At 50.8% G+C, this 26482-nt stretch overlaps 1 protein-coding gene across 3 annotated transcripts in view; it reads right to left on the reverse strand.

The window, feature by feature from the left end:
* ACLY (ATP citrate lyase) overlaps positions 1 to 26482 on the reverse strand; it is a 41520-nt gene that overhangs the window by 4370 nt on the left and 10668 nt on the right. For 2 of the 3 annotated variants that reach the window (XM_027626157.2, XM_027626156.2), the window contains 17 exons: positions 26039 to 26169; positions 25123 to 25241; positions 24142 to 24278; positions 23359 to 23420; positions 21986 to 22103; positions 20005 to 20159; positions 19300 to 19390; positions 18151 to 18180; positions 15465 to 15606; positions 15012 to 15180; positions 12467 to 12571; positions 11473 to 11669; positions 8330 to 8411; positions 7577 to 7687; positions 4043 to 4170; positions 3322 to 3415; positions 894 to 1048 (listed from right to left, as the gene is read on the reverse strand). In XM_027626157.2, the coding sequence (XP_027481958.1) occupies positions 894 to 1048; positions 3322 to 3415; positions 4043 to 4170; positions 7577 to 7687; positions 8330 to 8411; positions 11473 to 11669; positions 12467 to 12571; positions 15012 to 15180; positions 15465 to 15606; positions 18151 to 18180; positions 19300 to 19390; positions 20005 to 20159; positions 21986 to 22103; positions 23359 to 23420; positions 24142 to 24278; positions 25123 to 25241; positions 26039 to 26169 (2026 nt within the window). The remainder of the gene's footprint in view (positions 1 to 893; positions 1049 to 3321; positions 3416 to 4042; positions 4171 to 7576; positions 7688 to 8329; positions 8412 to 11472; positions 11670 to 12466; positions 12572 to 15011; positions 15181 to 15464; positions 15607 to 18150; positions 18181 to 19299; positions 19391 to 20004; positions 20160 to 21985; positions 22104 to 23358; positions 23421 to 24141; positions 24279 to 25122; positions 25242 to 26038; positions 26170 to 26482) is intronic. The other variant, XM_027626158.2, reaches the window with a different exon arrangement.

Consider the following 26482-nt stretch of genomic DNA (forward strand, 5'->3'; position numbering starts at 1 on the left):
CACCCAGTTGCCCCGCAAATACTGCTTTTAAAACAGGGTTAGCTGCCAGGGTTTGAAAATCTCTTCTTTAGGCAATGGCTTTCAGCATGAATTATTGCAAGAGAGTGTAACCTGTATTTGTGGCTTCCCTCTATGTGTCAGAGGGAGAAGTGAGACTCCTGTCCCCTTCCCTGTGTAGGAGGCCCCAGGTCTCCTGCAGGGTTCAATGCCCCAGCTGATGATTAAGAACAAAGTCTGGAGACATGGGGATGCAAGAGCAGATAGGGAAACCCGCTTAGGTGTTACAACCTGTGAACTCCTCCCAGGAACGGCCTAAAGCAGGACCAAGATCCATCTCTGCAGCTCAGGGCATGACACAAACCAAGACTTTGACCTGGACTTCTGCCCAGTGCCACCCCAAACCAGGGCTCTGTGAATCAGGTACTCACTGGCCCCCTTGGAGGGCTAAGTTTGGGAGTTGCAGAGAAACCAATTTTTTTCTAACACTCAGGCTGATAAGAGAGAGGACCCAGTACAAGGGACTTCACACCTGTTTAGCAACTCTGCCAGGCCTGCACTCTTTGAGCTACCAGACCCATCCAGACCTTTCTCTCAAGAGGCCTACATTTACTCTGTCTCTTTCCTTAAGAGCACCAAGGACAGGGGCTGATCCAAGATTCCTGGTGAGGTCATTGCTTTCTACTTCTTAGTCGAGACTGGCTTTTCTGTCCTTGGAAGACCTAGGAACAGCCGGTATCTCTTTCCTCTGACCTTGCAATTGATCTGTGGCCATAAAGATTGATCCTGGACATATTCCCCAAGACTGCCCACCTCCACTCCCTGGTCAGGGGAAAACCCTAAACTCTGAGCCACAGATGGTGGGGTCCTGCCATCTTTTGCCCTGCACACCTCACCTTCTCTGGAACCACAGGAGGCCAAGGACGCCGCCAATACCCATCTCCTCCTTGAAGACCTCGGTGATGGGCATGCCTGCGTAGATGAGCTCCTGTCCTCGCTCATCACAGATGCTGGTCATGAATGAGGCAGGTTTGCGGATCAAGCCCAGCTCCTGAGCAGAGACGGGGGGAGAAGGGAGCAGCACGACGTGACCACAGAACCAGAGTGTCTCAGGTAGGTCTTAAATTCTGACTGCCAAGTACCCAACACTCAGACCAACTCATCCCAAGAAAGAAGTACAAAAGCCCTTTTATTATCTGGTTTTCGTCGTAGAAAATAGGAACGCCAAGCCCACAGCACCCACAGTTCCCATCCACACGTTCATTTTCACCCCACAAATGTGTCCTAAGGAGAGGGAACGAAGCTCAGAAACCAGCCCACGGTCACCTGGCTAAGAAATGCAAGAACGAATCTAAAGGGAAATTTTTCTAACACTCCACATTCAGCTACCAACCCCCCACCAAAATGTAAGGAGGCACGTGGCTGTGGAAATAGGGGATCCCCTCAAGATGTCCTTCACCCAGGAAAAGGGACTGGGTTGAACTCCTAGCTTCCAGAGTTGGGGCAAAATGGGGGCATCATTGCCAACTCTGCCTAGGCCCATTTCTCCAATTATCCCCTATCAATCTGGAATTTTTAAATAATAAATGTGTGTTCTGAGCCCGGAGCACACATTCTGCAATCTCAGCACTAACCACTGGGGAGAAGGGCCCTATTGATTTTAATTTAAAAATGCCTTTCTGCTTTAATGTTTGTCAGTTTAATGGACATCTATCTGGTTCTCTACTTTTATTTATATATAAACACACATGGAGAATACACAACACTGTTTTTTGTACATACATTTTTTCATAATCATAATATACTGTCCCGTAATATCCTATTTACTCAATGAACTTGAACTCCATAAATGTCAGCACATACATAGATCTAGTTCATTCCTTTTAACTGCTATACAATTGAGCCATTCTTCCACTGATAACCATTAACTGGAAAAATCTTCAACACATTTGTGTGAATGCATAAGCATTTCCCTGAAGTAGCTTTCTAGATATGGGATTAATATGCCATCAGGTGTGAGTGCTTTTTTTTGGTAGTAATCTCTACACCCAATCTGGGACTTGAACTCACGACCCCGAGATCAGGAGTCACATGCTCCCCCAACTGAGCCAGCCAAGTGCCCCAGAGGTGAGCACTTTTTTAAGTTTTTAAATTTTTTAATTAGCGAGAGAAAGAACACGCGCACAAGCACACGAGCAGGGGGAGCAGCAGAGGGAAAGGGAGAAGCAGAGGGAGAGGGAGCAGCAGACTCCCTGCTGAGCAGGGAGCCCCATGTGGCACTCGATCCCAGGACCCTGGGATCATGACCTGAGCCGAAGGCAGACACTGAACTGACTGAGCCACCCAGGCGCCCCAGGGACAAGCACTTTTAAATCTGATATTCCCCAACTGCCATTCAGGAAGGTTGTACTCGGTTCCACTCCCACCACCAATGGACGGACAAACGCACCAGTCTCCTCACACCCACAGAGGCACAACATATTATTGAAGAATTTTTTCTTTGTTGACCCAAAAGGGGAAAATTGGGATCACAGCTTTTCCTTTGGCTCCTTTTTATAATGAGTGAGGCTGAGGGGCGCCTAGGTGGCTCAGTCGGTTGAGCATCTGCCTTCAGCTCAGGTCATGATCCCAGGGTCCTGGGATCGAACCCCGTGTTGGGCTCCCTCCTCAGCGGGGAGCCTGCTTCTCCTTCTCCCTCTGCCCCCCAACTCATGTTCTAAAAAATAAATAAAATCTTTAAAAATAAATAAATAAATAACGAATGAGTGTGAGCATTTACTTTTTCATGTTGAAAGGCCATTTCCTACCCATTTTTCTAGTGGTCTTTTAAAAACTGATTTTAGAGAGTTCTTGTGTCTTAAGAACATTAATTTTTCATCTCTGCCACTTAGACAAACAGGCAGAGCGGACTCTGCTTCACCGTGAAGCCCCTTCGAGCAAGTGCAAACTACTCTAGGGTACATTATCTGTCTTCAGCCCCCATTGCCAGGCGAGACCACATGGCTGTGGGAGATACATGCTGCCCTTCGCCCTCTTGGGACCCTGAATTTGCTTTCCCTGTTGGTCGGAAAGGGGCTAGCTCACAAGCTCCAGCACACAAGGAGGGGCTGGAAGCCAAGAATAATCGTCAAGGTTCTTCCGATGCCCTTGGAGTAGAGCCGCCCTCGAGGGCAGGGTTTGGAGGCCAGAGCAGTGATTTACAGGGTTGCCCCAACTAGTAGGGCAGGCCTGGTTCCCAGGAATTCAAGCCAAGTCAACTCAAAACCCACCCCGTCAGCCCCTCAGTCTGCCTCACCCACACTGAGAGGCATCTGCAGCACCTACCCTGGCCCAGGAGTAGTCCATTGGCACGGTTGGAGGAGGCACCTCCTGAGCAGGTACAATGACTCCTTTGGCCACAAGATCTTCATACACAGACCTGGGAGGCGGGAGAAGGGGAGGAAAGAAACAGCCATGTGGATTTTATGCTTCTGGGTGCTTCTAAGCCATCCCAGGAACGCTCCTCCATCCAACCCCAAAACTCTAGGTTTTCTAGCTCTGCACCCCCTCCTGGCAATGCCTTACACCAGGGGATGCCTTACACCAGCTGGATGCCTGAGAACTGAAGGAAAACCGGTTCTGGCCAAGAACCATCCACCAACCCCACTGGGCTTTACAGGAAGCTGACTCTGGAGGCTAAGGAAGGACAGAGGGGAGGAATGGGAAGACACAATGGGCTATCCAATAACTGTCTATCAATCAATTAGAGGTGACATCTTCTAACGGTTTCTATGCCCACTTCTTATTTACAGAACAGCCAAGTAGATAGGCTCAGAAACCGAACATGTTTTAATACCAGTCTGAACAGCCTGTAACTGCTGTGTCTACAAACAAAAGAAAACAAAAACCGAAAAGTAAGAAAAGATTTCAGACCATCTGTACAGTTGCACTCGTCACCTGAAAGGAACCAGGAATTTCAGACACCTCTGTGTCAGAGAGGCTGCAATCCTCACAGGGGACCTGGAAAGGGAGCGGGAGGCTGGCATCCTCCCCACGGTCCACTTACTGGATGATTTCTCCCAGTTCATCAAAGCTCGGGGGCACAAACACTCCTGCCTCCTTCAAAGCCTGGTTCTTGGCTACTGCAGTTTCAGAAGCCTGGTTGGCACAAGCTCCGGCATGGCCAAACTGTACCTGGAAGGCAAAGGGGAGAGGCTTTACCGGGCTTGTCAATCCCCGGAGGGAGAAAACAAAGGCTCCTGGGAATGTTGGTACCCCTTACAGGCTGGACCCTGCTAAACGCTCAATGTTTATCACTTCATTCAAGCCTCACACAGCCTCACTCAATAGGTATGCCGAATGACTCTCAGCTTAAAGAAGAAGAGACCGAAGCACCGAGAAGTTCAGGAGCTTACCGGAGGTCACACAGCTGCTGTGTGCTGGAGCCAGGACACAAAGCCTGGCAGCCCATCCCCCTGAGCCACCGTCGGGGGTGGGGGTGGGATGGAGAACAGCAGGTAGTTGTGAGCAACTGTGAGAAGTGAAATTACACGCTGGCAACCTTAGGCTGAGCTGACCTCACAGATGGGATCTGATTGTCCTGCACATGCTTTTTATAAAATAGGTCCACAATCTCATGTAGGGGTGCCTGGGTAGCTCAGATGGCTAAGCGTCTGCCTTCAGCTCACGTCATGAATCCAAGGGTCCTGGGATGGAGCCCCGCATCAGGCTCCTGGCTCAGCAGGGAGCCTGCTTCTGCCTCTTCCCCTGCTCATGCTCTCTGTATCTCTGTCTCAAATGAATAAATAAAATCTTAAAAAAAAAAATCTCATGTAAAAATGCAAATTCCTAGCACCTTTTTCTTTTTATTTATTAAAGATTTATTTATTTGAGAGAGAAAGAAAGAGCAGGCATGAACGGGGGGAGGGGCAGAGGGGAGAAATCCCTAAGCAGGCCCCCTGCTGAGTGTGGAGCCTGATGTGGGGCTCAATCCCAGGAGCCTGAGATCATGACCTGAGCCGAAACCAAGAGTCAGATGCCTAACCGACTGCCTTTGGCTCAGGTCATGTTCCCAGGGTCCTGGGATCGAGCCCTGAGTTGGGCTCCCTGCTCAGCGGGGAGTCTGCTTCTCCCTCCATCTGCCTCTTCCCTAGTTTGTGTATGCTCTTGCTCTTTCTCTCTCTCAAATAAATAAAATCTTAAAAAAAAAAAAAAAAAGTCACGGGGCACCTTTGGCTCGCGTCATGATCCCAGGGTCCTGGGATCGAGCCCCGCATCGGTCTCCCTGCTCAGCAGGAAGCCTGCTTCTCCCTCTCCTTCTGCCTGCCACTCCCCCTGCTTGTGCTCTCTCTGTCTCTCTCTGTCAAATAAATAAATAAAGTCTTAAAAAAAAAGTCAAATTGTAGGTGTCTCGGTTGGGCGACCAACTCCTGATTTCAGCTCAGGTCATAATCTCAGGGTTGTGAGATTGAGCCCCACGTAGGGCTCTGCGCTCAGTGTGGAATGTGCTTGAGATTCTCTCTCTCCCTCTGTCCCTCCCCCCTTTTTGTAAATAAATGTAAATAAATTTAGATTTATTTAAAAAGATAAAAAGTCGAGTTGTCTGTAGGTCTATATTCCCACATGGCAACTATCATCTGGAGCTGACTAGCACCTGCCCCCTTCCACCTGAGCATGCAGTAAGATAAACTCTAAACCCAACGGCACAGGGGTGACTGGCTATGGGAAGGGCACATCAGGAAAGAGAAAACCCATGGGAAGAGCTACGGTAACTGTGTCTTTGACCACGCAACAGGGAAAAGGAGGTTACCAAATGAGATGTGGTATAAAATCCCGATCAGGGCGGGGTGAGGTGGATAATCACAGTAACATCTAACCTTTTTGAGTAACCCTACATCCAGGCACTTTTCTGCGCACTTGACTCATTTCATCTTTCAGCTGCTATGGCTGCTTCCAGTAAGAAAGGAAACAGAACGCTGGAGGGGTAACGTAATTTGCCCAAGGCTACACAGGTAGCATGCGGTAGCATCTGAACCCAGGCAATGTGGCCTCTCCCTATGTTCTTACCCACTACATATAACAAAAGGGGCCTCAAGTGTGGAAAAGGTCAGGAACCGCTGCTCTGGTTAGCGACGCTGGAAAACACATGCTTTATCATGCAGGCTCCCAATGCGTTCTTTATAGGACCAAATCTGCATGGGCGGAAGGGGTGGGAAGGAGAAGAGATTCTGTACTCAAATGGAAAATGCTGGGTTCAAGGAAGTTAAACAAGTCTCTTTAACTCTGAGATTCCTCAAAACTAAAACCAAAAAAATTAAAGATTTTATTTATTTATTTTAGAGAGCGAGAGAGAAAGAAGGAGAAGGAGAGAGAGAGGGACAAGCAGACTCCATGCTGAGTAGTGTGGAGCCCGACACGGGACTCAATCCCATGACCCTGAGATCATGACCTGAGCTGAGATCAAGAGTCAGATGCTTAACTGACTGAGCCACCCAGGCGCCCCCCCAAAACCAAAATTTTTAAAAGGGAAATAGATTATGTTGCACGTTCATAATTTATAGAAGCTCCCCGTTCTGTTTGCTTTGGTTTTTGTTCTGTTTTGAGGACCACGGCTACAGGACCAGTGTTTTGTGGAACATAGTTCTGAAAAATGTCACCTATACAAATACCTCCAGTTTCTACTCCCATTGTTCAGTTCTTAATTCTGTTTTCCTGAGGAGTGCTTGCCAACAGGTGGAGATTTTGTTGCATACCTATATTACCTCTTCTATAGGGCAGAAAGTTCTGCAAGGTCATGTGACCTAATTAAGAAATCAAAAATCACTTATTAGTTGGGCAGTCACTGTATTCTACATTTATGTATGCTTGAAATTTCATAATGTTTTTAAAAATTAGGGGCGCCTGGGTGGCTCAGTCGTTAAGTGTCTGCCTTCGGCTCAGGTCATGATCCCAGGGTCCTGGGATCGAGCCCCGCATCGGGCTCCCTGCTCAGTGGGAAGCCTGCTTCTCCCTTCCTACTCCCCCTGCTTGTGTTCCCTCTCTCACTGTGTCTCTCTGTCAAATAAAATCTTAAAAAAAAATTTAATTGAAAGACAAAAATAAAACACTGTGAGGACCTGTCCCATCCTTGGGGTGATGATGGGTGCCCAGCCAGAAAGAGAAGAGAGTGCTGCGCTCACTGCAGGCCTCTGGGCACCTTCACATCCACAACAAACCTGGCTTTCTTCTACAGCTCCTCCCCACACCCCTCCCCAGCTCTGCGCCTGTGTGTCCTCTCCCTTCTCAGCCTCCCTTTCGGGAAGCAAACCCCTTTCTTACCCCTTAGACGCAGTGCAAGCCTCACCGTCCCTGCGGAGCCATCTCAACTCCTCCAGACAGAAGTGTGCCAACTCCAAGCAGGGACTCGTCTGCTGATGACTGCCCCCCACCCCTCCAGTGGACTTAACCTCCTAGAAAGCAGGGCCCTGGCTGGACCTCGCAGTAACCCAGCAAGTAATAAATGTTCATCAGAGGAACGAGCTGCTTAACAAGATGACCACATGGTTCACCTTGAATGCCCCCTTTGGCCTCCCTGTCCAGGAGTGACCTGCCCCGGCTATACCTCAGAGGAGAACATGGTGGCACAGGTCCCGATGCACCAGCAGACCACAGGCTTGGTGATGCGGCCCTCCTTGATGCCCCGGCAGATCTTATATTCCTCAGTGCCCCCTATCTGCCAAAGAACAGGGAACGAGAAAAAGCCCACAAGTTAGTGGAACCCGTCCCAAGTTGCTGTGAGCAGCATTGCAGCAGGAAAATCTGTCCCAAATCAGGCAGGGGCCACAGGCACCAGGGGTCCTGAGTTACAACTTGGCTAGAAAATGAAGACACAGGGGCTTTGGCCAATTAATAGCCTGTAAGACCGAGACTGGATGCAAGGAAGAATTCTAACGGGGGAGTGGGTATCCTCTGGAGTCCCTGGGACTTCCCCTCCCTGATCTAAGGGTGTAAGATGATTTTGGATCAGACCTGCTCAGGGGCACAAGCAAGGAATGAGGTTAATGGACTCTCCCAAACTGAAAAAGTGCTCTTACTCCAGCTATGCACTGCCCAAGAGACCAAGGTCAGCCAAAAGCTTCTTCTTTATTGGTACTAAAATGTCTTGTTGCCACCAAGAGGCAAGAAGTTTTTCAGGAACAAACACAGTAGTGTTAACGGTGATGGCCTCTATGCCCCAGAGTGTAGGGAGCAGGATTCCCAGGGACTGTCACATTAAGTTATATATAACCAAAATGCATGCTTTTTTTTAAACAGAGATCACACATTACTTTTAGAGTCAGAAAAATCAAATTAAAAAAAACAAAACAAAACTCACCTCTCCAAGAACCACAATCATTTTCACTCCTGGAGTATCCTGGTAACGTAGTACATGATCCATAAATGTTGAGCCAGGGTACCTGGTGATAGCAGAGAGAGCACATGGGATAAGGAGGCCTGGGGAGGTGCAGGTACAGGTGTAGGAAGCTACCAGGAGCACGTGAGGCTTCTCGTGAGGGCCCAGAGATGCCTCAAGTGTTGGGGGTGGGTAATAAATGAAGCACAAGGGAAGGGAAGGAGGAAAGGGGAGGTTTGCTTGGCAGTAAGAGATGCTTACAGAGCACATGTGTGGTGGTTTTAAAATATGGCTGCAAATTCTTTTAACAAGGTGGAACCTCATGCCTCTCCTGCGTATGAATCAGACTTGATGATTAGTTTCTAATAAACAAAACGTGGCAGAAGCGATTCTCTGACAATGGCTTCCACGGCAGGGTTATAGAAAGAAGAGCTTCTGTCTGGCACTCTCTCTTGAATTGCTCACTCTGGGGGATGCTGGTCACTACGTCCTGATGACAGTGAGCAGCCTGTGGAGAAGCCCACAAGAAAGCCCCTTGCCAGCCTGTGGATGGGCCACGTTCTATTATAGTTTGAAACCACCTGGTTTGCGTGACTTTTTTTTTCTTTTAACACAGCAATACATAATACAGCGTGCCAACTCATGTCCCAGAATTGGCAGGCTATGGCTGAGTCTCTATATAGGCCTGTACACATAGTTGACCCTTGAACAACGTGATGGTTGGGAACATCAATCCCCACCACATGCAGTCGAAAACCCAAGTAGACAGGGGTGCCTGGGTGGCCCACTCAATTGGGCAACTGCCTCTGGCTCAGGTCATGATCCCGGGGTCCAGGGACCGAGCCCCACACTGGGCTCCCTGCTCAGTAGGAAGCCTGCTTCTCCCTCTCCCACTCCCCCTGCTTGTGTTTCCTCTCTCGCTGTCTGTCAAAGGATAATACATTCTTTGAAAAAAAGGAAAAGAAAATCCAAGTATAACTATGACTCCCCAAAAACTTAACTACTAATAGCCTACTGTTGACCAGAGCCTTACTGATAACATCAGTAGTCACTTAACACGTATTTTTTATGTTACACGCATTATACACTATGTTCCTACACTAAAGTAAGACTAAAGAAAAGAAAATGTGATTAACAAAGCCATAAGAGAAAATACATTTACAGTACCGTGGTGTATTTATTGAAAAAAATCTGCATATTAGTGGACCCGTGCAGTTCACACCCGTGTTGTTCAAGGGTCCCCTGTATTTTTTTACTTTCTCCTGTCACATGAGTTTACTAAAGGATTGTTTAAGGCCAAGGATGCTTCTCTGCAGATCTTTGAGAGCATTGTAAATCACAAGGGGACAGTGTAACCGCCCAGACTTATTTGAGCTGGAGCCCATCATCAGGGAACACCGGGGACGAGGGTCCCCCAGGCCATAGCCTCAAAGACCTGGGTGACAGATCTTCCTCACTAAGGAAGTCCATCTGACACGATACTGGAGAGCCAGGAGACGGACAAGGTGACTCACTCGCCCAACAGCTTTTGGTTGAGGCAAAGAGCAGGAGATGTAATAATAAACAGCAATGGGGGTGCCTGGGTGGCTCAGTCGTTAAGCGTCTGCCTTCGGCTCAGGTCCTGATGGGATCGAGCCCCGCATCGGGCTCCCTGCTCAGTGGGAAGCCTGCTTCTCCCCTCTCCCACTCCCCCTGCTTGTGTTCCTGCTCTTGCTATCGCTCTCTCTCCGTCACATAAATAAATAAATAAAATCTTTAAAAAAATAAAAAATAAAAAAATAAACAGCAATGGCTAACGTGTATTATGGCATTAAGTGGTAGGCTTTACTCTAAAATAATACTCTATTGATTACCATTCCCACTAACAAAAACAATGAATATACTATCTGTGAAATAAGAAGAAATAGAGATTTGGTCTCTGTCTCCAGTTCCTGATGCAGAGCTCCTAAAACCCTTGGAATTTCCTATCTTTTGTTCTCATGAGGCAACTCTTGGTGGGCACCTGCAGAGCTCCTGGATGCGGGCTGGTCACTAGAAAACCAAGCCATGATCAGACGCTTGGAATTTTCAGCCCTACTCATCATCCTTTGGGGAGAGGAGAAAGGCCAGAGATTGAATTAATAATCAATCATGCCTACATGATGAAGTCTCCATAAAAAAATCCCTAAAGAAAGGGCTTTGGAGAGCTTCTGGGTTGGTGAGCACTGGGAGGGTAGCATGCCCACAGAGGGTACAGAAGCTCCATGCACTGCCCCCCATAATTTGCCATACGTGTTTCTTTCCTCTGGTTGTTCCTGGGTTCTGCAAGCCATTCTAGCAGATTACCAAACCCAAGAAGGGAGGTGTGGAGACCCCCAATGTATAGTCAGTTGGTCAGGAGTACCGGAAGCCTGGACTTGCAGTTGGCATTTTGTGAGGCTGAGCCTTCACCTGTGGGATCTGGTAGGAACTCCAGGTAGATACTGTCAGAATTGAAATGCACTGCAGGACACCCAGCAGAGAATTGGAGAACTGCCTGGCACGGGAAAAAAATCCCAACATCTGGTAGCCAGAAGGGTCAGTGAGGTCATGGCAGAGAGCAGAGAAACAATTCTTTCTTCCTTTCACTATTACGGACTACAGTTAACACCTGCTGGGTCAAGTGCTAGGCCCTGTATTAGCCACCTTCTATAAATACTACCCTCACTTAATCCTCGAAACAACCCCATGAGGCGGCTGCTATTATTTTACCCATTTGATCTGTGAGGATGACGGAGGTCTGCAGAGGGTAAGTGACCTGCCCAGGACACCTCCCTGGTCAACAGAGAAACTGGGATCTGAGCCCCTCGCTCTGATCTCAGAATTAGTCCTACCAACCACTGCGCTCTGCTGCTTCCCTATGGCCACAACTCAGACAACGAACAGAATTACCCCCAAAGCCCAAACACCTCTGAAAAACACCTTTTCCTGGTTTGGTTTTGTTTTTCTTCTGAGTTCATGCCAATGTCAGTCCTGAGACAGAGTAGAAATGCCGTTTTATGGACTTCACTCGGCAGCAGCGAGCAGAGACTGGAGGACCCAGCACCCCTCTTCTCCTAGCCCACCACTCCCTAGCGTGGGAGACCCGCCTCGGCCCAGCCGATCACCTGTCCCCGCCGATGGCCACGCCCTCGTAGACGCCGTCTGTGGTCCGAGAGATGATGTTGTTGAGCTCGTTGGACATGCCCCCAGAGCGCGAGACGTAGGCCACGCTGCCAGGGCGGTACAGCTTGGAGGCCAGGATGTTGTCCAGCATCCCACCTGTATTCCCAATCTTAAAGCACCCGGGCTTGATGCCTCCAACCTGTGAGGGCAGAAACAGCAGTCAGGAAGGAAGCGTAAGCTCCTGACTGACCACAGAGCTCAGTGGAATCATAAGGCCCAGTGCTACCTGCTCAACCCCCGCCCCCCCCCCACCCTGGTCAGGATGGGAAGGAAATGGGCCGAGAGAGCTAACACCTGCACACTGGGTTTCCGGCTTAGGAAGAATCTCATCTCTCCCTCAAGAGCCATTACACAAGGGAAAAAAAAGAACCCTGCTTGTAAAACATGGCTTACTACTGCAGATTCAGATATATGTATACTCAGGATTAAGTCACCTCCTCTGCTTTAAAAGGGCGACAGCACCCAGGAAAAGTGTAAAATACAGGTATGCACCTCTGCTCAACATCACCCTCTGCCTCAGAGATGAAAGAAAATCTGACCGTCAGACAACTTTTTAATGCAACAACTAAGGAAGAACAACAACAAAATATTCCCACAGCAATTTCTTTCTATGTGAAGGCCTTTGGGCAAATGAAACCTGTAAGGAGATTCTTCTTCAGTTCATGGTTAAAGGAATAATCAAAGACTATGCTATGGTTGTATGAAGGTGGGCAAACACCCAAAAAATCTTCATTAGCCCCCTAAAACTATAAAGGTGATAGGGACTGGGGAGAGAGCCCTTTAAAGTAACTGGATATAAACTGACTTTCAATGGGTACTCTCTGAATCTTTTCAACCTAAGAGGGAAACCAAAGAGTCAACAAGTTTGCTTTCCGTGGGCCCAGAACTTCGAAAGATAGCCTTGAACTTAAAAGGCTTTCCAGAAAGGACACTCACAGTGGCAGGTCCAATGATGGTCACTCCCTTCTGGTCTGCCTTCTTGATCAGCTTCCTTGTGAGGGCCTCAGGGATGCCTTCAGCTATGATGGCGATGGTCCGGATCTAAAGGAGAGTCCCTTCCTGTTAACTTTGTGCCTCAGATGAAGCAACAGGGTGGCACCCTTTATGGGACCCACCTTCCATGCCTCCTTCCAGGCTCTAAGAACCAAGTAATGTTAACAGTATGCAACCCTTTCTTCTCACAGGCATCTGTCACTAGCCTGACCACTCCAACCCTCTCCCAAAAAGAGCGGTATAGACATCCAAAGCCAATCTCCATTGGTTAACACCACAGTAACTCAGGAACCAAGCAGGAGCAAATGTTTCTGAAAACCCACTACCATCAAGAGTGGCTATATTCTCTCCCAACCAAAAACCCACAAGACTCAGACCCACCTGTTCCCCACCTGTCCTAGTGCCTATTCATAGAGCAGGTATCGATGGCTTTTTCCACTGTGTCCTCTGAGTTTCTGATTCTATGTCCCAGGGTCAGTATGGGACACAAATGAGCGGCTTACACACTCAGACCAGAGAGTGGGCTGGGAGAGAAAGCCAGAAGAAGTGGGGGTGGGCAGGAAAGATCGAGAACCATCTCTCTCTGGCTCTAGAACAGGGGCCAACAAACTTTTTCTGGTTTTTTTGGTCATGTGGTTTCTGCAGTAACTACTAAACTTTGCTTCTGTAGCATGAAGGCAGCCATGGACAATACGTAAATGAACACAGCATGGCTGTGTTCCAACAAAACTTTATTTGAAAACCAGACAGTGGGCTAGGTTTGACCCTTAGGCTATAGTTTGCTAAACTTCGCTCTAGAATAAAAAAGCAGCTCATTTTCAGCAGGTGTGCTTTTGTTTTTGCTTCACTGAGATGGCAAAACAAGTTTACATTCTCCAGTCGTACACTGAGCTAAGCCAGTCCGGGATCAGACAATAATTTTGAACAGAAGAATCAATATCTTAATCTATAAAGACTCATACAAATCAGTAACAAAAAACACAAACACTCAACAGGAAAAAAAAAGGAAAGGAGAGCAAGTCACAAAATATAAATGGCCAATAAATGTTTTTAAAAGCTCATCTTAGGGGCGCCTGGGTGGCTCTGTCTGTTAAGCGTCTGCCTTCAGCTCAGGTCATGATCCCGGAGTCTCAGAATCGAGCCCCTCGTTGGGCTCTCTGCTCAGCAGGGAGCCGGCTTCTCCCTCTCCCATTTCCCCCTGCTCATGTTCTCTCTCTCACTCAAATAAATAAGATCTTTTTTTTTTTAAGCTCATCTTAGTTAATAAAAGATATGCAGATTAGGGACACCTGGCTGGCTCAGTCATTAAGCACCTGCCTTCAGCTCAGGTCGTGATCCCAGGGTCCTGGGATCAAGCCCTGCGATGGGCTCCTTGCTCAGTAGGGAGTCTGCTTCTTCTTCTTCCTCTGCCCCCTCCTCCCACCTGTGTGTGCATGTGCATGTGCGCTCTCTCCCTCTCTCTCTAATATAAATAAATATAAATATAAATCTTAAAAAATATGCTAATTGTCAAATATATGCTTGTTTTTCTTAGAGAGTGCGTGTGTGGGAGGTGGGGTGGAGAGGCACAGGGAGAGGGAGAGAGAATCTTAAGCAGGCTCTACCCCAATGCAGAGCGCAACTCAGGGCTCCATCTCACGACCCTGAGATCATGACCTGAGCAGAAATCAAGAGTTGGATGCTTAACTGAGTGAGCCACCCAGATGCCCCAAATACATGTTTTCAAAATGCAAACATTCAGTGTTGGCCAGGGTATGAGGAAGCAGGCATTCTTGAATCACTGATGGAGTTTCTGTCCTTACAACTTTTCTGGAGGGCACCTGGGCAGGATGGATCAAAGGCTTTCGAATCTGCACATTCTGATGCAGCAGTCTGACTTCCAGACATTTATGCTGGGGAAATAATTAAGAACACATGCAAATGTTCATCTAAGATGCTCACCACAAGACCTGAAAAAGCGAAACTGATGTTTGCCAATGAATATTTATGGATGTGAAAAGAGTAACTGAAGAAAACGGACTACAAAACAGTCACATATAGTATTATTCCACACGTTCAAATCCAGAAAAAGGAACAGAGAAGGATCTATTCAAATGTTGGCAACCATATTTCTGGGAAACTGGAACTGACTAAGCTATTTTTTTTTCTTTTTATTTAAAAGTGTTTAAATTTTCTCTACAATAAACATGTAATAATTTTATAATAAGAAATTGCTTTTGATTCTGTTGTGAAAGCCGGTCTTGGCAGCACAGGGGGGACCTGGTGGGAGGCAGATGATCCTGAACAGACTCTCTGTTAGCCTAGGTAAGCAGCCCTGTGCAGCCTGCTTGCCCTCAATTACCACACTATCTTCTAAAGATCAAGCATATCCAACCACCTTCTCCCACACCACCGGCCAGTCCTGAGTGCCAAGTCCTTTGTCCACAGTGCCAGAAGGCACCATTCAGGAGCTTTCCCTGCTTCCCCACGCCTGTGCCCACTGATCTACCTGTGCGTAGTTCATGGTCTCAATGGTACTGTCATAGGCTGAGCGGAGAGAGGCAAAGTTGATCAGCACGTCTACTTCTGGGTGTTTCTTCATGGCATCAGCCATGTTCTTGAAGACAGGGATCAGGATCTCCTTGTGACCCCAGTAAAACTTCTGCTTGTGGTCCCCACTGTGAGAGAGGAAGAGGAGGGATCAGGATACCCCCAAACTGTTAGGGCCGGGGAGGGGGAAGCCAACGGGAGGAGCTTCATCTAGAAGATGGAGAGACAGCGTCCCACGTGTGGGGAACAGATCCCCTAGGAATATGGATCGCCCCCAGTCTGGGATGGCAGACGCTCCCCCAGCAAAGGGGATAATCTTGCTGGCTCCCCTGGGTCTGTCTTAGTGAGGGAGAGGAGATGAGGAAATCCCACTTGGCAGCCATCTCTTGCTCCCCGCCGTGGTGGGACTCACGTGAAAGGGTACACCATGGCGGCCACCGAGGGCTCGTCTCGGGAGCAGACGTAGTCGAAGTCCAGCATGCCCTGTACGGCCCGGGTCTGCATGCCCCACACGATGGCCTTGGTATGGCGGCTGAAGAGGGTGGCACTCTTTCCTGGTGGGCAAAGACACAGCGAGTGCACCCAGAACACACACTCCCGGGGGACCGGCAGCGGCTGCCGCACCCCTCCCCAGTCCGGGGAGAGGGGCTCATCAGCACGGCCAAGGGACGTCAAGAGGCTGAGACTGAGAGCTGGGAGAAGAGGTGCCCTGGTTTCTCTGCAAAGAGGTGGCAGAGCCAAAGAGAGCTAAGAGGGCCCGCCTGGCTGGTGAAGAGCGAGCGATGAACGCAGAAAGGACTCCCACGCACAGAAAAGACCCACAGGCGGAGAATCCCTACAGGAGGAACTGCTCCGCCTCACGGGACAGGCATGTAATCAGCATTTCGCTTACATGCAAATGAAGGCTTGATCGATTATTTTTAAAGACGCTGAGAAAAAAAACATCAAGCTCTCCCAACTCTGGTGGCCACACGATTTGAAACAACCCAACAATTACCACCTCTAAATCTGGACATTCCCACCTGGGGGGGGGTGGGGGGGTGGGGAAATTCCCACACTTGGGTTAAGATCCGAATCCTCAGGATTCTACGCCAGTGTAGGTCCAAAGAAGAGGCTGGCTGCAGCCTCATTTCTACCTGAGGTTCTGGCCGGAGCACACTGGCTTCGTGGCATCCCCCTAACATTCTCTGTGCCATCCCCTCCCTCCTGCCCGCTTCCCTCTAGCAGGTGGCCCTCTCCTGCTCAGAACAAGGCTCTCAGGGCAGTTCTCCAGGGGGCAGGAGAGAGGCAAAAGAAGAGGGGAGAAGAGCTGTCAGAAGTGCTTGCATGGCCTGAAGGAAAAGGCCCCTTCACCACCCTGCACACAGGTGACCTGTCCCTCCCATTCTCTGCAAGTCACTGGAGGACAAGTCACTGGAGGAAAGTAGCCCCTGGGGAGGCTCTCAGCTCCCCCGGGGAGAACAAGGCACTGAGCTCAGGGGCCATCTGGTATTAATTAACCTGGTGTGCTAGTGCAGGCTTGGCTAATCAGGTTTAAGGTCTGATTAAATAAATTTGAGATCACTCTCCCAAGGCATGCAGGGTTCTCATCCCTACATAGGCTTGCTTCTTCCCTCTCAGCTGTAAGCTTCTCATACCAGAAGTCTCCTGCTGTTCCAAATACCTGGGACTTGCTGTCACCATATCCATCTGGGTTCTCGTGAGACATGAGCTCACAGAACAAAGATAGCCACCTAATCCAGTACCCTCACTTCCCAGGCCCCGGAACCTGAAGCTCAGAGATGACAAATGATGGAGATCCTGTCATCTAGCATCAGGGCCAGGTTATATACTAAATTACGATGCAGCTCAACTGTACAAGGGAGGAGGGCAGGATACAAGCCAGAAGGGCTTGGCCTCTCCCCACCCTCAGGGGAACCCACACCACCCCCCCAAGTCAGAGTGTGAGCAAGCACACAAACATGCATCTGTCTACCCAAGAGAGTACAGAAAAGCCTGGATTCTCTACAAGCCCACGCGCACGTCCAGCATGAAAGGGGCAGAATTCAAGCGTGCTCTTCCTTGAGCACAGAGATAGCAAAGCCAAAGGCTGTCATCCTCAGCCCACTAGCGGCAGGGGCTAACTAACATCCCCCCACCAGGCTCCTCTGCTGGCTCAGGGACTAGTAGTAAGAGAACCCCAGCCCTTGGGTGGAAGAGCTCTCAGAACTGGGGTAGGCCCCTGTTCTTTCAGCACAGGGCTCGGCCTCAGCTCTGGTCTTTCAGGTAACAAAGGATCTTTCCAGAGACAGGAAACATAGGGATTAAAGGCAGACAGTGAGAAGGCTGCCTCCCTGGCCTTTCTAGGGGGATATCTGACCCCAGCCTAGTTGCCCCTTCCCTTAGCAAGGGATCAAAGGTCAACATCTGAAGTTTCCCCTTGCCCAGGGAAAAATCTCCCACAGCTGTGAATGTCAAAAAGTTAAGTGGAAGCCCTGATGCTTTGAAGGGGCAGTGCTTGTGTGAATGTGTGAGTGAGCACGGCAAATGTCCCTCGTAAGCAGTGCCCTCCTACCCCAAGGCCCAGATCCCCTCTTCACATTTACTGCACATCCAGCTGCGCTTCTACCTCTCTCCTTGACTTGTCTAGCCTGTCTTCCACCCAAAACCCAGAGAAGTCTGAACCCGCGGCTGGCACTGAGAGCTCAGGGATGCAGGAGGCAGTGGTGAGGCTAGGTGGGAAAAGTAAGAAGAAACCTTGAGACCCAGATGAGAATGCCAGAGGCCTGAGGTTGCCCTCCTCACCCCTGCGCTGCCCCTCCCCCTTTAGCTTCCATGGCTCCCTCCTTCCCAGGACACCCCTCCCTCCTCAGCAGACACCACTCCACTCTCCAAGGCTGTGGGCCTGGCTCTTACTCCCACGCTCCCAACCCTGTCCTGTCCTGTCTGGAGGGCGGAGCCAGAGACAGCTGGCCAGGGGAGCGCTGAGTGGGGGCGGGAGCGACTAAGCAAGGGTGGGAAAGCGAGGGAGGGCAACGAGGAGGAAACAAAGCGCATGGAAGACTATAACCTGCTAACAAAGCCACACGCACAGCTGGGGCGGGGTGGGGGCAGCCTACCTTGCAGGGGTCTTGGACTTGGGACTGAATCTGTCAAAGAAAATGACCAAGGCAGCTGAGTCACCTGCTGGTGGCTGGAGGCTTTGGAGGGAGAGGGTGGGAAGAGGGAAGGGTCCCAAGGACAAGCCTCGTAGGGCTGATGCCCTCACTATCTCTCATCTATTCCACAACAGACAGGAGTGAAGCCAACAAAAGAAAAGAGAGCACTGATCAGCACAGCCGAAGCAAGAAAGGGCAAAGCGCCAAAGGGCCAGAGAGGTGGGGGGAGAGGCAAGACGGCTTGGAAAGGGTGAACAGCACAGGCCCCCAGGCCTGGTGGAGGGGCAGCTGGCCAGATCCCACCCTCGTAATGCCAATCCCGTGTTTGCCCCACGAAGCACAGTAAGATGATTAGGTCACTGTGGGGCTGGACCTGTCACTGTGCTATAGACAAAGCTGATGGTTTGGGGACTGCAGGGAAACAGCTTACAATCTCGAGTGCCTAGAGCCTGTAGAACTATTTCACAAAATGCCTCAAGCGCACACGGTCTGTACCAGGAAGAGGCTGCAGCAGCCCCGTGCTGACCAAGGCCTAGTACCTCACACTGGCTGCAAGGGCTGGCTGGCAGGGGTCGCATCTGATGAACCAGAGGACGGACAGACAGGGGAGGCGAAATGCAGATGGGCTGGTTATTGATGTGTGCTCTTATGGTGGGCTCACAGGAAGGGGGTTCTTCAGAAGAGACCCAGGAGGTGGGATGGGCATGTGGGCGCTGGCTCTGCCGTCCCAGCTCTAAGGCTCTTGCTCTCCACTGAGAAGCAGAGTCTGGGAGATCTTGCCACCTGTGGGTATTTCTGTCGCCCTGTCTCTCCACAGCTTCCCTGCCCAGCTCACAGCCCCCCACGGGAAGTAAGGGGGTAGAAGAGAAGATAGTAGGGAGCAGGGTGACTCAGGTGCAGCGTGGGTCCTCAGTGCCAGGAGAGCCACGGGAAGGCTTGGGAAGGCCTGTGTCTTCATGTCCTCACGTCCATTTTGGCCCATGTGCCACACCCACTCTCATAGCAAAGCCCAAACCCCGTTCCAGTGCCCCAGCAGGGCCTGGACAGGGCAAGCAGAACGGGGGGGGGGGGGGGGGCAGCGGGGGGAAGCCTGAACCTGCTGGCAGTTACCTTGTGGCATGGCAGGCTTGGCCTTCTTTGCAGGTGCCACCTCATCGGCCCTGGACTCAGAAAAAGATGCCGTCCTGCTGGGGGCCGGAGTCTGGGGTGGGACAAGGAGACAGGGTAAGAGTCACAGGTAACAACTGGGAAAAACAGCTATTGGTCCTTAAGCTTTGGTTCCTTAAGGCCCAAAGAAATCAAGTAACAAGAACCACCACATACGTACAGAACTATCCTCTACAAAGTGCTTCCAAAAGTATTATTCTAACAACCCTCTTGAAATAGGAATTAGTATTGTCCCATATCACAGATGAGCAAACTGAGGCTCCGAGAGGGCATGACACCTGCCAAGGTCCTGCTCTCAACAGGATTTGACCTCTGGTCTGATTTTAAAACCCCTGGTCCAGGGGCACCTCGCTGGCTTAGTGAGTGGAACGTGCGACTCTTGATCTTGGGGTTGTGAATTCAAGCCCCACGCTGGGCACAGAGTTTACTTTAAAAACTAAAGTAATAAAAACCCCTGGTCTTTCCATTATACTACCTTGACTGGGCAGAAAAAAAATTGGCAAAGATACAGAAACCAACCTGTCTTTCCCCAGTGCCCCCAGATGGCTAGGAACAGAGCAGGGGCACTGTGCTCTGCATGGGGGGAGGTATGAGGGGGAGGCAAAGATGATACAGCACGCTTTAAGGTGGAGGACAGGGGGCACCTACCGATGTACTCCCACTGGCGTTGAGGAGGAAGTTTGCAGTGTGAGCGGCTGTGGGTGGCTGGTTGGGGATGGGCCGGTGGCCCAGGGCCATGCCCACAATGGCTGTCATGTGAGTCTCAGTGCCAAAGACGTGTATGGGGATCCCAGTGGTCTTCCCTGTGAGGGAAAGGAAAGAATCCATCATTCAAGTCTTCAGGTAAGTACCCAAGTCCACGTGACTCTGCAAAGGCCCCTGCCCGGCATCCAGTGCTTTTTTCTGCACAAGACAGACCAATTGCCCTATTTTCACCACCAAGCAACTCTTTGTAAAGACCGCCTGCTGATAAGAAGAGCAAGAAGGCGCTTTCCTGATACACTGAAGCGGCTGCGAGCATAATTAGGGTCTGCACTGTCCTGCTGGCCGCTGGACCCTGGCCCTCCAACCCCTTGACCTCGACATCTGCCTGGCCTGCCTCTGTTCCTGAGCTCCTGGGCTCACTTCCTCGGGGCTCTGGCCCTTCTCCCTCTGCGCGGAGCCCTCCCATCACCCGGCTCAGCCTGAGTGCCACCACCCATGGAAGGCCTTCCCTGGCCTCCGCCCCCCAGGCCCTGGCCGCCTCACTGTATGCACGCCCATCGAACAGCATCTTCTTTTAGCAATCGTTTACTTGTTTAATGTCTCTGAGTTTAGTGGCCTGTGACAAACATTCACTGTGCTATACGCAAGGGCTGTCCCCACAGCAGGACCTCAGTGGCAGATGAAAACAAGGGCTAGCACCCCTCCAGTGATAGAAGTGGGCTACTGTTTGCCAATCCACCGCATTTGGGAACATGGGAGGATGGAAAGCCTTTGCCCTTCCAATCAAAGGGCACAACACGCGCCCTGAGCAAGAGCATCTTGTCACCTCTCTGACACCTCACATGAACCCCTGCCCCACACACAACTGCTCTTAGCAATGGGGGCTGCACTAAAGACCAAAGCTGCTGGTGACCAAGTTCACATCTCAGGCTCCATGAGGTCAACTTAGGGAGACACACTCTTAGTCCAGACGGAGAGGAGGTCCCCAGCTTCTGGAAAGCTCTAGATGTGAGGTCTCATGAACCTGCTGGAGATCCTCAAAATGCAGAAGGGAGAAAGGCAACCAAAACAGATGCTACCACCCTCTTGCCCCTCATCTCAGCGAGGGACAATGCTCTCCCATCCTACCAGTCACCCGCCCTTCCTCTCCTCTCCCCCACAGTCTGAGAGGTCTCCACCCTCCCGCCTCTGAATCTGCTGTCCACCTCGCAGCCAAACCACCTTTCCAACCCGAAGTCAAGGTGTGTCCCTCCCTCAAAGTCTTCCACAGGCTGCCAGCCCAGGGGCATGGCCAAGTGCTCCCGGCACCTGGACCAACCCCACATGGCTCCTGCTGCCTCCCTGCCTTGCTGCCAACACCCCGCCTTTGCTCCCTCGGCCCTGCCCGCTGGTCCCGCACAGCAGCACGCTCCCACTCGGGGCCTTGGAAGTTGCCCTTCCTGCCGCAGTCACCGCCGAGCTACTCCCTCCTCTCCTCCAGCTCACTGCTCAGATGTCACCTTTTCGGTGAATCATTCGCCGATCACCCCATTAAAGCCAGCCCTGTCCCCTCCCATACAAGCTATCCCTTTCTTCGGCTTTGTTTGCTTTCGCGGCACCTTGTGCCACCTGACATGACAGTCAATGTTCCCAGGAGCACAGGGGCTTGCTGTCACGTGTGCGGCTGTAACCCCGGTGCTCGGCCCGGAGCCTGGCACAGGGCGAGTGTTCCACAAGTATCTGTTAAACAAACAGCTAAATGGCAATGCTTTATGAACCATTCTGAAGTTTAGGTCGGGGGTTCCGCATCATAGCAGCAGAGACACTGGAAGCTGAAGCAAGCTGCCCATCCAGAAAGTGGGGTGCGTGAGCAAGTGTCTGAGGACTGACCCATTTCCAGGAAGCCCAAGGAGGCAGAGAAAAGGTCCCCTCCCCCCAATCTTACCGACTTCTCCCATCACCCGCAAGCCCTCCTGATAGTTGGGGCCACCTCTTCGGACAAAGATGGTGACCTCATGCTCCTTCAGGGGGCCCTGGTAATCTCGAATTGCTCTCACGATGCCCTGGAAGCACGAAGGGCCGACAGACATGTGACTAAAAAATCAGGCAGTCCTAAGTCAGTTATTATTTACAATCACGATAATCATACCAGGGTGTAGGTAAGGGGGGCTGCTTCTCATGAAGAAGCATGGCAGGCCCGGCAGTCAAGAATTTCACACGTGTGGACCAAACTACCCACAAGCAACGGAAAGGCCTAGGAGTCACGGGTGCTCGTGCTGCTGCTGAGGTAATGCTGCTGAGGAGCCTGGGAGTCACACCCCTCAATGCACGGGATGCTGGCTCCCGTCATCTTTGTTATCTCTTATTGCAGTCTGGGGGGAAATCGAGGCCAGGGTCCAATGCAAGAGCTCTCAGAGCTATCAGGACATGATCCACTTAAACATCCAAGTCCTACTAAAACCTCTTCCAGCAATTTCAGGGATCAGCCCTTGCAATGAGTATCAACTCTGGAAACAATTTGGGCGAAGGTACAGGTGCATATGAGTTCTGTCTCTCCAGACAGGAGGCTAGTTTATGGAGTCCAGAGTGTAATGTCTGTCACTCAAGGCATTCCACCTGAAGCTCTACACCCAGGTCCTGCTCCAGACCTGAGCAGCCTACCAACTCTGTGGCTTTACTACAGGGTTGCTCAGAAGTGAGCACAAAGCTGTCAAGATTCACCTGCTTCAGGTCCGTTTGTTGAATCAGGGCCAATTAAAGAGACCCTGTTTTAGGCAAGAGTGATGAGGCCTGGTCCCCCACTTCTTCAAAGGTCACTTGCAAGACTGGCATTTATTTATTCATTATTCTCAAAACTTACATGCAACTACCAGGTGGGACACATTCTTCTGAAGAGCCTCACTGAGTACTGGATAGTATGGAACAAGAAATGGCCTCCTGACGTGGTTGCTGAGAAGGGGATGACCTCGATCCATGTTACTGCTGTCGTCCTTCCTGACCAGCAGTCACACTCTGAACTGTGTGCCCACGCCCCTGACCTGTGCACAGGGACCCAGGCTGACCGGCCCTGGCTGGATGAACAACAGCCCCAGATCACTGGACCATTTTCCTCATTCTGACCTTTTAGAAAAAAAACCCGCATCTATCCCAGTGTCTTCTGCATCCCCAACAAGGGACCCTGGGACAAGAGCCCCTACCGACCTGGGTAAGCCATGGGAAACTGCTTCTGCCTCAAACCTTGCTCACGGAAACCTCCCTTTCTGGCTTCCCCCAAACCCACATTCCCCAGAAACTGCATGGTCCCCTGTGGCTGATTACCTTGAATGTGGCAGCCACATTGGTGAAGTTTGCAATGCTGCCTCCAATGATGAGGATCTTGCCTGTGTTTGGAGTAGAAGGGTTATTAGAAAGGGAGACTTGAACATCTTACTAGAAATCTGAGGGAGTTCTCCCCAAGCGTTAGGAGGTATCAGTGCAGAGGCTGGCTGGGGGCAGGGAGCAGGCTGGCCTCCCCTGACATCCATTCAGTCTTAACCAACTCAGCTTTCCATCACCTGTGCCCTCGAGCCAGTGGTTAATCCAAACCCACTGAACCTCTATATTGTTCCTGGTTGGCACTCAGAAACCCAGGTTAGTTTCCGGATACCCCTGGTGGGAATCTCTTCTGGCTTCAGGGAAGGTGATCTATGTGTAATTCGCAAACACTGGACAGGTGGTAAAGGGAAGCCGGGAATCCCACAGCCCAGATTAGTAAATGGAGAAGTGGACCACTAAAAAAAAAAAAAAAAACCTAAAAAAAAAAAAAAAGGTGGGCCACTAACATCTGAGCTTACAGCAGTCAGTAAGAGCACGCTGCTACCTCCTCTCTTGCACCTGCTCATAGGGCTCTAGGCACACATCACTTCCTTGCCTCCCTGGAGCTCCCCCATCTGACAGAGGCCACACTGCTCACTGTATACTTGGAGAACGAGAAGTCCAGAAGCTAGATGACTAACCCCAGCCTGCCAAGCACTAGGACCACCACCTCAGTGCCTCCTCGCCCAAAGCTGTTCCCACTGCAGCACAAGGGGCCGTCCTGGGGAAGGTGCATGTGTGTCTCACCATCTGGGTGCTTCTCCCGGGTCATGAGGGAAAGGATCGTCTTGGCGTAGTCATAGGTCTGCTGCTCACTGGGGGCGCCTGAGTATTCCCCGTAGTTTGCCAGCTCGTTGACACCCCCTAAGTCACAGATGGTATCACTGCCAGGGAGACACAGAAGTCAACGCTGGCTCTGACTCGAGTGGCAGAGGGTGGCAGCTTGGTGCCGAGGAGGACACGCAGATGCCCCAGAGCCCTGTAATCAGCCTACGGGACCGACCCCTTGGGCCTCAGACCCTCCAGGGTCCACAAAAGTCACACCAGAAGGTTAAGTGCACTGCATCAGGCTCTCCCTGGCAGTGAGCTCTGCTAGCCCCAGGCCATCGTGGGGCTCTGGATTGACACTGGTAAGTAAAGGGAACAAGGAGCGCTTCCAGACACAAAGAAAAACCATGCATTCTTGGATTCCCTGCCAGGCTGCCCAACAGAGAAGTGAAATGGTTGCCACCAGAGAAGGGCCGAGCCAGCCACAGAAGGGAACGCGGCAGATTACCGCCTGGAAATGAGCAGATGCCTACCATGCTTTAAGAGGAAAAACCACTAGTTATTGCAAAGAGTATAGAATATGGGTTCAACATTCCTATAAAGTGTGGAAGTATTAAGACTTACACAGGCATTAAAACAGCTGGAAGGAGGGAAGTTCGGGAAACAGCCAGGCAATGTTTACTTTTAGGTTCTTCTCTGTATTTACTGTACCTCTGCATGAAGCATGTAACGTTAACTGTAAAGATTAAAACTAATAAAAGCAACCTCATTCGGAAGTAAGCAAGAAAGTTGCAGAAGACAGTGTAGAGGAGAGGCGTTCACCAGAGTCTCTGCTCTGCACCAAGGGGAGGAAATGAAGATCCCCATCCCCACTCCAAGGTGAAGCAATCTGATCCAGACCACGCATGCATGGACTCCAGGCAGACCTGGTTGCCATCCTGTCAGCAGCCCCTCCGTCACCTGTACACGACCGAGGCGCCACCTCCGGCCACCATGGTCCAGATCCTCCCCTTGGGGTTCAGCAAGGTCAGCTTCAGGCTCGCCCCACTTTTGGCATCCAGGTCTGCAATGTAAGCTTCCTAGGGACCAGACAGCAACAGGTGAGTCCTGGAGGTACCCCCTTCACTGGGTCCCAGCTCCCAGGACCCTGCTCCTTTCCCTGGAGATACATGAAGAGGTCCTCAAGCCTTAATAGGGTCAGGGAGAGGAGTTGGGCGGGTCCTACATGCCTGGGACAAAGCATGATGACGTCCTCAAGTACCAAAACCACCCATGGCCACAGTTACTGCCTGGGGACAAACTTCCCTACTCCTTTGTCTCCGACCACAAGTCCTGGCCCTCTGCCCAAGTCCTAAGCCTCACTAGGTCACCCTTCTACTGCCACAGCCCCCTACTCCCAACGTCTGCCTGCCTGGCTCATAACAAGACTCTCCACCTGCAGGCCCCATCCCTTCTCCCTGCCCAGCCTCTTCCCCTGGCCTGGGTTATGACTCATAGGCCTGATCCTGCTGTGAGGACCTCTCAAGAGGATGGGGTGGGAAAGAGCTATTAAAATTCTCAGCAAGTGGCCAAGAGAATTACCTTCCTCTGGCACGATTAGCAAGAGCCACTCGGAATTATCAACAAATCAAGTTAAGAGCCCAGGGAGGTTGATTGAGAGAGAAGTCTGAAAGGATTTCTGGCCGGGATTCAGAGGCTTGGCTGACTCCCACTCCCACCTCCTTTGGGGTTTTAAGAAAATTAAATGGTTCTCAACCTTCCTTTCCTGCCAAATACACAGCCCACGGGGCGGGGGGGGGGGGGGGGATGCTCCTCTGTATCAGTCACCCTCTCCCAGGCCCCCTCACCCGCCATTTCCTCCCCAGAGCAGCCGTACCTCTGGGTAAGCCTCACGCCCAAAGGGAGGAGGGAACTCTATATCACCCCACTTCACTTTGCAGATGTAGTCGGCTGTGGCATCTATCTTGGCCGCCAAGTCAAGGACATAGACGCCATCTTTGGTCACAACTTCGAGAAAAGCAGAGGCAATCAGATGCAGGCCCCAGGCAGAGGCGCTCGCCGACTTCCAAACCCCTCCACAGGCTTCCCCACACACCAACCACCCACCCTGGGGGTCCCACTCAGACTCTAACTGCCCAGCTCCACAAAAAAACAGATGACCCCTCCACACAACTTTTACCCCATTAAAAGAAAAATAAATTATTTAAGATTGCCCCCAACCTCTGACCTATAGGTAATGTGACAGGGAAGTCTGTTTTAGTTGCCATGACAACTTTTCAAAAATACTTATTTATTTATTGGCAGGGGCCCATGCAAGTTG

Source organism: Zalophus californianus, chromosome 16, assembly GCF_009762305.2.
Source record: "Zalophus californianus isolate mZalCal1 chromosome 16, mZalCal1.pri.v2, whole genome shotgun sequence".
In the NCBI taxonomy this organism is placed as follows: Eukaryota; Metazoa; Chordata; class Mammalia; order Carnivora; family Otariidae; genus Zalophus; species Zalophus californianus.